The sequence below is a fragment of the Trifolium pratense genome, linkage group LG2 (genome assembly GCF_020283565.1).
Source record: "Trifolium pratense cultivar HEN17-A07 linkage group LG2, ARS_RC_1.1, whole genome shotgun sequence".
NCBI lineage: Eukaryota > Viridiplantae > Streptophyta > Magnoliopsida > Fabales > Fabaceae > Trifolium > Trifolium pratense.
This window is the reverse complement of record NC_060060.1, coordinates 12,720,764-12,732,173: the sequence shown is the minus strand read 5'-3', so window position 1 is coordinate 12,732,173 and position 11,410 is coordinate 12,720,764. Positions and strand designations below refer to the sequence as shown.

The following is an 11,410-nucleotide window of genomic DNA, read 5'->3' as shown; positions in this document are numbered from 1 at the left end:
GTTTTACATATAACCATATTCACTTTCACGATAAGGAAATCAAACAATTTTATAAATAAAAACCAATAAAGTTACAAACTCGTGATAAGGAAATTACAATGAGGTACAACCACCTTCATAGAAAAAGGGTACGTGAATGAGTTGCCGAAGAGAAGAAATAGAAAAATAAAGGGAAGAATTGACTGTTTGGAGGTGGTCTGCCAGCTGAGACTTTTCTGCTTAGGTTTTCATTCTACCGTTGTCCATCAACTTTGGGCTCATGGAGCTGCTATTTGAATTCTGATGGACCGATCAATTTTGATTCGAGATCGGGAGTTAGTGTCTAGTAGCGTTTTATGGGTCGGGTTGATGTAATCTCTAGTGGTTTTGAAGCTGAGTAGTTTCCTTCTAAGAATGGGATTAGAGTGGTGGTGTCAGTTTTAGTATTTTCACTAGAACTTTGACCCATGCGGTGCATGGGTCTAATTAGGTATAATATATAACAATAAAAAATAAAATATAAAAATTCTAAGAGCATTTTCAATAAGAGTAGTATCGGGAATTTCATGGACTAATTATTCTATATTTGTTTATGTGCTTATTTTATATTTTATATATTTTTTAAATAATTTTGGAACCCCGTCGTTTTGTTTACTTATTAAAAAAAAATTGTTGATAACTAAAGGTTAAAAAATTGATGATAATTAAAGGTTAAAAAAAAATTAAAGACATAATCAAGAACATAAACTTAAGTAGACATCCATAAATAAATAAAAATTGTGATTAATTCCGCCGTTCAAATTTATTGAAAACGGGGTTAACATATTAGGATTGCTAAATTCTTTCATAATTGAAGCACATGTTTTAGCGGTTGAAAGATTTTATTGTAAGTGATGCAGGTTCGATGTTCGATGACAAATCTGTATTTTTTTAATATAAAACTGCAATAAAAAGAAAGAGAAAATGAGAGGGGGAAAAATTTGGTTTAGGGTTAGCTTTTGTTTGCAAGCTTATAATATAAGAGATTATTGGTTTTTAATTGTTTAAATTGTGCAATGAAAATTGATGGTGCTTAATTGTCGTATGAAATCTTTCCTATGAAAGTTGATGGAGCTTAACACTTTGTGGACATAATTTAAATCACAATTGGTCTGCTAGTGCATATTGTATCAATTGATCACCGGTTAATATTAAATTTGCAATGTTAAAATCAAAATAATGAATGTGATTAGTGACATGACTATGGTTGTGTTTGGTTGTATTGCAAAAAAAATTGATTTAGCAGAATTGAGTTTGATAATAACTTTTCAAATTACACGTGATAATAACTTTTCAAATCTCACATGATAATTATTCTCTAAATTTATGATCCGGTAGAAAAAAAAATCATTGATCTGGAATGACATAAAAATATTTTGTGATGAATAATATAGTCAACAATAATTTTGATATGATATACTTTTAAAATTGATGGTTTGCGGGTTCGGATCCTAGTCAAGACAAAATTGTATTATTTTTTAATAAAAATTGCAAGATAAAATGGAGGGAAAACAGGAAAACAAATTAGGGTTTAGAGTTTGCTTGCGTATACAAGCTTATAATATAAAAGATTGGTGTTTGGGTTATATATGGCGTCTTTGTTTTGTAGCCCCTCTTTTACCGATTTATGTTCGTCTTGAGCAGAAATTTGATTTTTATTAATAATATATTTGTTGTTAAAAAAGAAAGAAAAAAAAAGAGAAGAAAAGGTTTAAGAAATAGAAGAGTGATGAGAAAATTGTTATTTCATTATTAATTATTAATTAGTGTATTTCATTTCATTGGATACCCTCCAAATTGAGATGAATGAGAAAATATATAAGGATAATTTAATTTGATAATAAGTGATTAAATATAAGGATAATTTGTGAGTTTAATAGAGTCGACCACCTTTTCAAAATATTAATAATCTATAAAAACTTAAGAACATCCTACAAAATTAGAACTTCTAGTAAATATCAATCACAAATCAACTATCACACGTCTTTCCTTGGAAGACTTTTTGTTTGTGATCCATGTGAGAACAAAATAAAGAAGAATAGAAATTGACGAGATAATGGTGGAAGAGTTGAAAGAAGAACTCAATGAATTTTTAGTAAGAATGTTCTTCATGTTTCCAGTTCCAGGTGTAGAAATTCATCACCGTGTCACAAAGGATGATGCTAGTGGTTCCATGTGAAATATGAGGAGAGGCACTTGCTTAGTTAACCTGAGTTCTCTCCTTTAAATTTCCATAACATATAAACATTCAAAATCATTTTAGCCACTCTTCTATTGAAGGAAAGACTTGTGGGACATATCATAATTCTTGCATAGATCATTAGGAAAAAGAAAAAAAACACTTATTTTCGACAATGGTTGAAATATTCTTTTATTTGTTCTATTACTATGATACTTTAACAATAATTTGTTTATTACAATTAATTGCCACAATAACCACCAGGTCCGCCAAATTCAAGAGCATATCTAGCTTCCTTTCCATCATATGCATAGTAATCAATTGCATAACATTTAGCAGGGGCATTAAGGGTCTTTCGTGTCATAAATTTCTCAGGTTCAACCTTTTTTCTATTTTTGTCTTGAAATGAAATATACCTAAAATAACAAGCACGAATGTAAGTTTTATCTGGAAAAAGTCCAGATCCCATTGGAGGACTAGTACCCGTAGGAGTTGCTGCTAATCCACCCCATCCCACTGTATTAGCTGCTGCCAAGTTGGAGAATAAATGTGCCGGAAAATATCCAATTGGTGTGTCTTGCACCAACAACCACCAATTTTTGCTTGTTTGATCCTGCTCATGTCCATAATATTTAGTAAATATATTATTGACATGCTTAATATGTCGTGAGAGGCGTCCTGCACACATGTGCGGCATGTGCGACGGCATCGGGTCTCAAAATTTTGAGGGCTTCAACTCAAAATTTTGAGGTCCTATAATATTAGTTATATATTATTTATACCTACAAAATATCATATGTATATTAATTGATTAATTTTTAGGCCCTAAAGTATTAGTTATATATTGTTAATATTCATAAAATATCATATGAGTATCAATAGATTAGTTATCTATATTCGTAAATATAGTTCTATTCCATTTTAATCTTTGCATAAAATATAATCTTAGATTATGATGTTCCTTTTTGACGTTATATAGAAAGATAATTATTTTGTATTCTTTGTCACATTTGATTTAATATTGATAATCTATATGTTTATAAGAATAAGAGTGATTTTTTTTTTGAATTATATACAATTTAAATCGAAAAAAATTTTAAACAAAAAATTTTTTTTTTTTTATTAAGAGGCCACTTTTATATTTTGCACAGAGCCCCCTAAAACTCGGAGACTCCACTAGTGAATAACATTAATTTATCATTATATCCACTTAATTAAAGTTTATACTCTCTTCGATCATTGTTATAAGTAAAAAAAATATTTTTTAGGTTCATTGGAAAGCTTATGTTTTTTGTCAATAATATAAATCGAAAGAATTTTAATCTCATAGAAGTTGTACATGTCTTTGAGTTTTATCACTATATATGAATATGAATATGATACTGTTATAATAACATCAAAATTTTAAAAAATAAATAAAATAAATAAAATCAAATTACATAATCTAGATAATATTTTAAAATTTAAATTTGAAGTAAAGAGATGACCTGTGAAAGAGAAATGGGCATCTCAACTTTTGTTTTACTAGAGGTTGATGATGTATTTGCTATGCGTGAACCAAGATAATATGCACGGCTGGTCTGAACAAAACCTGGGCACAACATATTGTAGCATCCATTCTTGTAATTTTCTGACTGTATGTAACATTTTAACATTGTGTTATATTTCAAACAAATAAAGTATGCTTTTCAATTATATCAAATTCTAAAGGAATGAAAATTTGTTTTTCGATTTCAAATTTAAATTATTAAAAGAAAATAAAAAACATTGACAAAATTAGTAATTTTATTAATAACAACTTTTATGAACTTACTGTAATACAAGTTAGTATATAATGCATCGCTGAGTTTTTTTTTCTTCAATGATACAAATATGAGATAAATGTTGCAGTATGCACAAGTTTATTTATTTTTGATCCAATGTTGAAAAAAAATAAAATTGTTCAATGTACAAGAATAACTTATTTGTGCGCTTTAGAAAAAGTCTGTCATTCAAAGAAATAAAGATTCAAAATAATAGATTTTTTACGTACCGTCCATGTTGAGTAGAAATGAGTTGCATCATTTTTGTATAATTGGGGAGATACCTTGCATCACGTATGGGATAGATTAGGATTTATGATGTATTTTCTATACCTTCAATTTTATTTAAATTATAAACCAAAATATATATAGATGAATTTAGGATACAATAAAATTGGCATAAATAGGATAAATTAAAACTCACATGCCATCCAACAGTAATTTTATTGTTACCATCTCCCTTTCCATTTTCAACATATATATGACTTCCACTTGTTTGGCCGTCGATAACTTTTGGATTATAAATACTAGTAGTTCCACTAACTCCATAGTAAGGACCACTCGGAGCTATTGCAAACAATTCAGCATACTACAAAAATTCAATAAATGTGTATATGAATTAAATATTGAATCATTATATGTTATTTATACAATAAATTAAAAAAAAATTGGAAATTTTTTGGGGAGCGGTTATGGTGCATAAGCGAATTCCTTATGTACCATGCATAAATAACACACAAAATCATTCCACAACAAAATGATTTTGTATTACAACTCTCTGAAACCATTCCACAGTAAAAATGGTTTTGGAATGATTAAGTACATCTAATGTGAAACCATTTTACAGAAAAAATGGTTTTGGCATACTTTTAGTTTAAAACTAACCACGAAGCAATCTGATGACGTTTAGGGGTTGCTGTTGTTGATTTGGCGGTGGAAAATGGTGCGTATTTGTTAGATTCAATTTGATGGTGGAGATTTGTTTATGCACATAAGTTTATTCTTTATGCATAATAACTCATGCCAATTTTTTGTATAAGAGAAAACTTACATAAGTATGGATGTTGTTTTGAGCTAAGATATGGTCATTGAATACAGATTTTCCTCGATTAAGATCATCTTTGGTTATCCTTCGAATTGGAACGGTTTCTTTTGGACAATTAACTTTCTCAAGCATCTGAATGGGTTTGGTTGATGAAATATTTACACTTGTTTCACTATTCTGCTTTTCAAAACTTGGTTTTCTCTGCCATATATAAAAAATAAAATGAAATTGAAAGAGATGATATAAGTAATAAAAAATTTGAAGAATGACCACAATAAAGTTTCTTACCTGTAATTTATGTTTCTTTAGCAAAGGATGACTAAAAGCAGGTTGATCATTGATATCAACACAATCAACTATGTATCCTGACATTGTCTAATAAAACCATCAAAATCAACAAAAATAAAATAATTAAATATGGAGATCAAATTAAACTACCAATAATCGATGTGTGTAGTGTAAGTAAATACTTGAATACTCTTGACAGGAGATTTGTTAATGAGATTTAGTTGTCTCTCCAACTCCAAATCATGCATGTCATCAAATGTGTTAGCAGTAGTACTACTTGTCACCAAACACATAACAAAAAACAATGTAATCATCATTTTCACAATTCTCTTGTTTTGATGATGGATCGCATAGTTCGGTAAATTGCTTATTTATATATCAATGCTCCAAAACAAACAAAATAATAAAATATTTGTGGTCAACGCTATGACTTTTCTTTGATCAATTTATGTTATGATTTTAATACATTGACCGAATTTAATACATTACTTCTATTACGTTTTTTGGGAAATAATGTTTTCTTTCGTTTTACATTTTTATTCTAAGGTTACTTTTACATATAAAAAAAAAATTAATAATTTATAATTTGTGTTTTTGTAAAAGTTTATTTAAGTTGGTAGGAATATCACATTTTATATGTTGGAGTTGGAGTTTAAATCCCAAATACTCTACTTATTCATCTTAAAAGTGGAATTATGACCATTACACTATTTGAAAAGAAAAAAAATCAATAAATTTGTTTTTTTTATTGAATTTATTATTTTTTCTCTATAATAATCTTAAGTGTGTATTATTCCATGACACAATTTTTTCTCTCTACAATGAATAGTTAAATAAATTGTATTATTGACAATGCAATATTTTATGTTGCATTGAACTTTGCAAACATAAAAAAATGGCTTAATTAGTTAAATGGTCCCTTAAAGACATTTTAGGTTTCAAAATGGTCCCTTAAAGAAAAAAAGGTCCGGATTGGTCCCTTAACTATATGACCGTTAGTCACAATGGTCCTTTCCGTTAGTTTTTAACACCAAATGTATTAGGTGAACCACCATTACATGTGGTCCACCATAGATCTCAATAATTCTTTTAATCTAAGCCATTTGATCTTATTGGAAAATACATGACCATTGAATTTTAAGTGTCCACTATATTTAACAGTGCACCATTCTCAACTAATTTTTTCTCTATTTCTTCATCTTCTTCCTTACCTTGTTCTTCATCAATTCATCAAATAAACCCATAAAAATCTGGGTTTGTTTCAAATCCTCATGTTCACAAATTCATCAAATAAATCCAGAAAAATCAAGATTCGCAACTCCAACATACTCATATTTACAACTTTATCATTCCCACACACACTATCTCCTTTGATTTTAATCTGGATTCTTTTCGCTGCCCATACACCGAGATTTGCAACAAATCTAGTTTGGATCCTTTGATGTTTTCAGAAACCCAGATTTGCAACAAATCAACAACCTTATTAAAGAGAAATCATAATTCTGTCATATGGGTCTTAGCAAAAATGAAGAAAACAGAGTTTTCAACCTCCAAAAGGCGAGATTTTTATCAGAGATTTCACGGTTGTGGTGGTCGAGATCTGACGAATAAGGTGGCGGTTGGAAAGATAGTGGTGGTGGCACGGCCAAATGGTGCGGCCACAAAAACGGAAGATGGAAAAAGATAGAACGGTAGAGAGAAGAAGATGAAGAAAAGAGAAATATTTACGTGATGATGGTGCACGATTATATTCGGTAGTCATGCAAATTTTACCGTTATATTTTTAATAAAAAGATCAAACGGTTCAGATTAAAACAAATTAACGGAGATGACTAAAATGACAAACAGAGATATCTTTAAGGGACCAAAGCGGAACTTTTTTTCTTTAAGGGACCAATATGAAACCTAAAATGTCTTTAAGGGACCATTTAACTAATTAAGCCTAAAAAAATTTAGAAATTTTTTTTCTACCCCAACAATCTTCATTCTATCCCAACATTTTTCTAAAAATACCCAATATACCCTTATTAAAAATTAATATATTTTTAAAAAAAAATTTTGTCGTATTATACTGTTCTGGTAGAATTTTCATCTCCCAAAAAACTGTTCCGGTAAGTATTTATCGTTACCGGTAAGTTAACTTTACCGGTACACTTTTTAAAAAGTGTTCCGGTATGTTAATGTTACCGGTACACTTTTTAAAAAGTGTACCGGTATATTAATTATATTTCGTTTATCATTATACATACCGGTACACTTTTTTAAAGTGTTCCGGTAGTTAAAGTGTTCCGGTATGTAATAAGTATACCGGTATGTTATTCTTAATTTTTTTAATTTTAATTTGTTTTTTCATTTTTAAACAGATATGTCTTATCTCGGCGATACAAGTCAAATATTGGTAGATACTACGGATGTTTTTACAACTCATCAAAAATTTGCTACCCCAAATGATGTTGTCAAATGGACTCGAGATGTTGGAGATGCCAATAAAGTCGGTATTATCATTACTCGGTCGGATAAAAAGAACGGAATAAAAGGAAGAAATGACAAGTTGATTTTGGGTTGTGACAAAGGTGGAAAGTATGACTCTTCAGAAAGTTCCACGACAACTGCATCGAAAAAGTGTAACTGTCCATTTAAAATTAGAGTTGCACCTTCAACAGATGGTTCAGGATGGAAAGTTCAGGTTATTCATGGAGTTCACAACCACGGGCTACCTGACCAATATCATGGTCATACTCGCAAGGCACGTTTAACCGCTGATGAAAACAAACGTGTTCAAGATTTGACAAAGCGTAAAGTAGAACCAAGACACATTGTTTTATATTTGAAAGATCAAAATCCAGAGTCTGTTGTTGATGCCACACTTGTATATAGGAAAAGACACATGATGCAAATACAGGAAAGAGGCTCCAGAACAGAGCTGCAACACTTGCTGCAGTTGTTAGATGATGCAAAATATGTCAGCTGGAATAGAAGAAAAGATGATGGCTCCGATGTTTTGAATGATATTTGTTGGGCGCATCCAGATTCAATCAAGTTGTTGAACTTGTTTCCCATTGTTTTGGTTATGGACTGCACATACAAAACTAATAAATATAGACAGCCACTGCTTGAAATTACTGGCATAACGTCCACTAACATGACATTTGCAGTTGGATTTGCTTACATGGAATCTGAGAAGATGGACAATTATCATTGGGCGTTAGGTAAGTTGAAGGAATTGATTACTAAGCAAGATATATTTCCTAGAGTAATTTTGACTGATAGGGAGTTTGCTTTGATGAATGCAATTAAAGATATATTTCCACATACTACTAATATGTTTTGTACGTGGCACATAATCAAAAATGTGAATGCGAGATGCACCATGCATATACCTAAGGATATGCGACAGAAGGTGAAAAATTTGTGGAGAGATATTGTTGAAAGTCCGGATGAGGTGGAGTATCAGCAGCGGTTGAATGCGTTTCAGCAAGCATGTGTTAATTCAAGCAAGTTTGTCGAATATGTCAATAACACCTGGTTGGCCTCTCACAAAGAACACTTTGTTGAAGCATGGACCAATCGAGTGATGCATTTAGGAAACACAACGACTAATAGGTATAATTTTTTTTATTTTAAAATTGTAATTATCTTTTTCTTTTTTTGGCGTTTAATTGACTATTGTTTGCAATTTGATATTTAGAGTTGAGTCTGCACATTGGAAACTGAAGCAAATGTTGGAACACAGCAAAGAAGACTTATGCAAGTCTTTGGAAGGCATGAATGACAACATAAGACTAGAAGTTGACAAAATTAAGAAGTTTTTTCAAAAGAGTTTTTACTATGCAGAGAAGACACACAGCAGTCCATTTTTTCAATATTTGAGAAACTTTGTCTCCAGGGCCGCTATGACACTAATTTCTGATGAGATGAAGAGAATTGACATTGTTGGAACAGATAAAAACTTGTGTGGTTGCAAACTTAGGTCATCATGTGAGTTACCTTGTGCTTGTGAATTGAGTGGATATACAACCAGCGGTGTACCGATACTATTAGATTCAGTTCACGGTCACTGAAAGAAATTAACTATGGAAGAACCATTGGAGGATGACACAGAGGATGGATATGAGTTGGACATGAGTAATGCAATGGAGGCAATATGGACTCGATTTCGGTCAGTTGATATTGTTGGTAAAAGAGCGTTGAAGAGTAAAGTGTTTGAACTTGCTTATTCGGCCTCAAGTTCATTGTGTCCACCACCTGAAAAAATAAAAACCAGAGGAGGAGTGAAGAACAAAGATAAAGGCAAAGCACCAAAAGGTTATGATGTGTATCGTGATCCATCATACTTTGAACATGTTGAAAGAGAATATGGTGATTCACAAGGTGACTAATTTATTTTTTTTATAATATAGTTATTGCTTATATTTTTATTTCTATATTCTATTATTATATATTCAACATTTTTTGTTTTTACATAAATCTAGGTACATCGAAGAGGTTGTGTACACAACAATCACAGTCATCTCAGAAGGAACTATCTCAACCCTCTCAGAAGCAACAATCTCAACCATCTTAGAAATAACTATCTCAGATGTCTAAAAAACTGACATCTCAGAAATATTTGGGGCAATTTCCTGATCATATACATCCACATATTGTTGACATTGCTGATGTGCTTGAAGATGGAAATTGTGGTTTTAGAGCTGTTGCATCTTTACTTGGTTACACAGAGGAAGGTTGGTCCATCGTCCGCCGGGAGTTAGATGAAGAGCTTAGAAATAATAACAGTTTGTTTGAGAAATTATTCTGACAAGATTTGCAGGTTGTGAGAGATTCGCTGGTAGCAAATAGATGGTTCACCATACCTGCTATGGGTTACTTGGTAGCAAATAGGTATAATGTCGTTTTCGTCACGTTGGGTAAACCTAGTAAGACTTTCTTTCCTATGATGACTTCATATTCCTCTTCAGCAAGGTTTTTTTGTATTGGTTTTGTCGATGAAAATCATTGGGTTCCAGTAAACATGTTAAAGGGGTTTCCGTTGCCCGAAGTTACAGCTGATTGGAAGAAACTTTGTTCACATGAAGCAAGGTCTTGGATGTCAAACTTAAACGGACGCCTACAATATTGACAACTTCTAAATCCTCCGGTGAAACCTCTTAGTGGTGTTATGTCTGTTGAATAATTTTTAATTGTATGTCAATTAATTAAATATTACCTATTTTTAATTGTTTATTTTATGTCGAATATTTATATTACTTATGTTTTATCAAATATCTAAATTCGTTAGTAACGTCCATTGTGTCAAAAAATAATTTATGTCAATAAAGTGCAATGCCTACTTTAGTAACGTTCATTGTGTCAAAAAATAATGTATTGAAGTACAAAAAACATTTGATCGATAAAATTCATAATCTAAATAGTAAAAATAAAAGTACATAAACTAGTGTTCAAAAAAACATAACAATAAAAGTACATAAACTAGTAAAAATAGTTCAACAAAATACACAATCCAAAAATAAAAGTACATAAACTAGTGTTCAAAATAACATAACAATAAAAAAATTAGTCATGGGTATGCACCACGACATACATCTAGTGCAAAAAAAAGCTCCTCAAATCCCTCATCATCCATATCAGCGTCTATCCTCGTCAGAAATGTCTCAAGCGCGCCTCGAGCCATACCTCTCCATCTCCGCTCACGCTGTAGTGCAGTTTCTTGTTGTGCATCTTATACTGGTGCATCGTCTACTGGTGCATCTGGTGCAGGTGCAGGTGCATACTGTGGAACTGGTGGTGCTCCATGTGGTCCATCAACAGGGCGACACAGTCTAGGATGTGATACCCTATAGTACCAGGACATGTAATCAAGTACAGTCTCATAAGCATATGTCACTGGACGTGTCGACTGAAGGATCCGATCAACGGACGCGTGATAACCAATCCAGTCGCTATCAATATCAGAATAGGCAGGAGCTAGAGGTGGTGGTGGTGGTATATACTGTACAAATCCAAACTGCCTAATACACCTCTCGGGCAAGTAAGGAACTACTGTGGATCTACGCAGATGACCACTATACAGAGTAATCA

The 11,410-nt window shown here is 31.6% G+C and overlaps 2 protein-coding genes across 2 annotated transcripts; one reads left to right on the top strand and one right to left on the bottom strand.

The window, feature by feature from the left end:
- Nucleotides 1-2,338: 2,338 nt before the first annotated feature.
- LOC123904206 lies at nucleotides 2,339-5,649 on the bottom strand. The gene is made up of 7 exons (XM_045953895.1): nucleotides 5,515-5,649; nucleotides 5,333-5,419; nucleotides 5,051-5,245; nucleotides 4,424-4,588; nucleotides 4,230-4,283; nucleotides 3,685-3,831; nucleotides 2,339-2,810 (listed from the first exon to the last, which is right to left on the bottom strand). Exons 1-7 carry the CDS (start codon nucleotides 5,647-5,649, stop codon nucleotides 2,439-2,441), a joined length of 1,155 nt encoding a protein of 384 aa, XP_045809851.1. The 3' UTR covers nucleotides 2,339-2,438.
- A 2,048-nt stretch (nucleotides 5,650-7,697) lies between these two features.
- LOC123904205 (PKS-NRPS hybrid synthetase cheA-like) lies at nucleotides 7,698-9,393 on the top strand. The gene is made up of 2 exons (XM_045953894.1): nucleotides 7,698-8,935; nucleotides 9,021-9,393. The coding sequence occupies exons 1-2, from the start codon at nucleotides 7,698-7,700 to the stop codon at nucleotides 9,391-9,393; spliced, it is 1,611 nt and encodes a 536-aa protein (XP_045809850.1).
- Nucleotides 9,394-11,410: the final 2,017 nt, after the last annotated feature.

What these genes read in the sequence shown, in the direction of transcription:
- LOC123904206 (XM_045953895.1), bottom strand. Translation starts at nt 5,649, where the DNA reads ATGATGATTACATTGTTTTTTGTTATGTGTTTGGTGACAAGTAGTACT. An exon ending in AAAACAACATCCATACTTAT is followed by an intron (nt 4,589 to 5,050) that starts GTAAGTTTTCTC and finishes GAATTTTTGTAG; the next exon opens with TATGCTGAATTGTTTGCAAT. An exon ending in TGCCCATTTCTCTTTCACAG is followed by an intron (nt 2,811 to 3,684) that starts GTCATCTCTTTA and finishes GGACATGAGCAG; the next exon opens with GATCAAACAAGCAAAAATTG.
- LOC123904205 (XM_045953894.1), top strand. Translation starts at nt 7,698, where the DNA reads ATGTCTTATCTCGGCGATACAAGTCAAATATTGGTAGATACTACGGAT. An exon ending in GGAAACACAACGACTAATAG is followed by an intron (nt 8,936 to 9,020) that starts GTATAATTTTTT and finishes TTTGATATTTAG; the next exon opens with AGTTGAGTCTGCACATTGGA.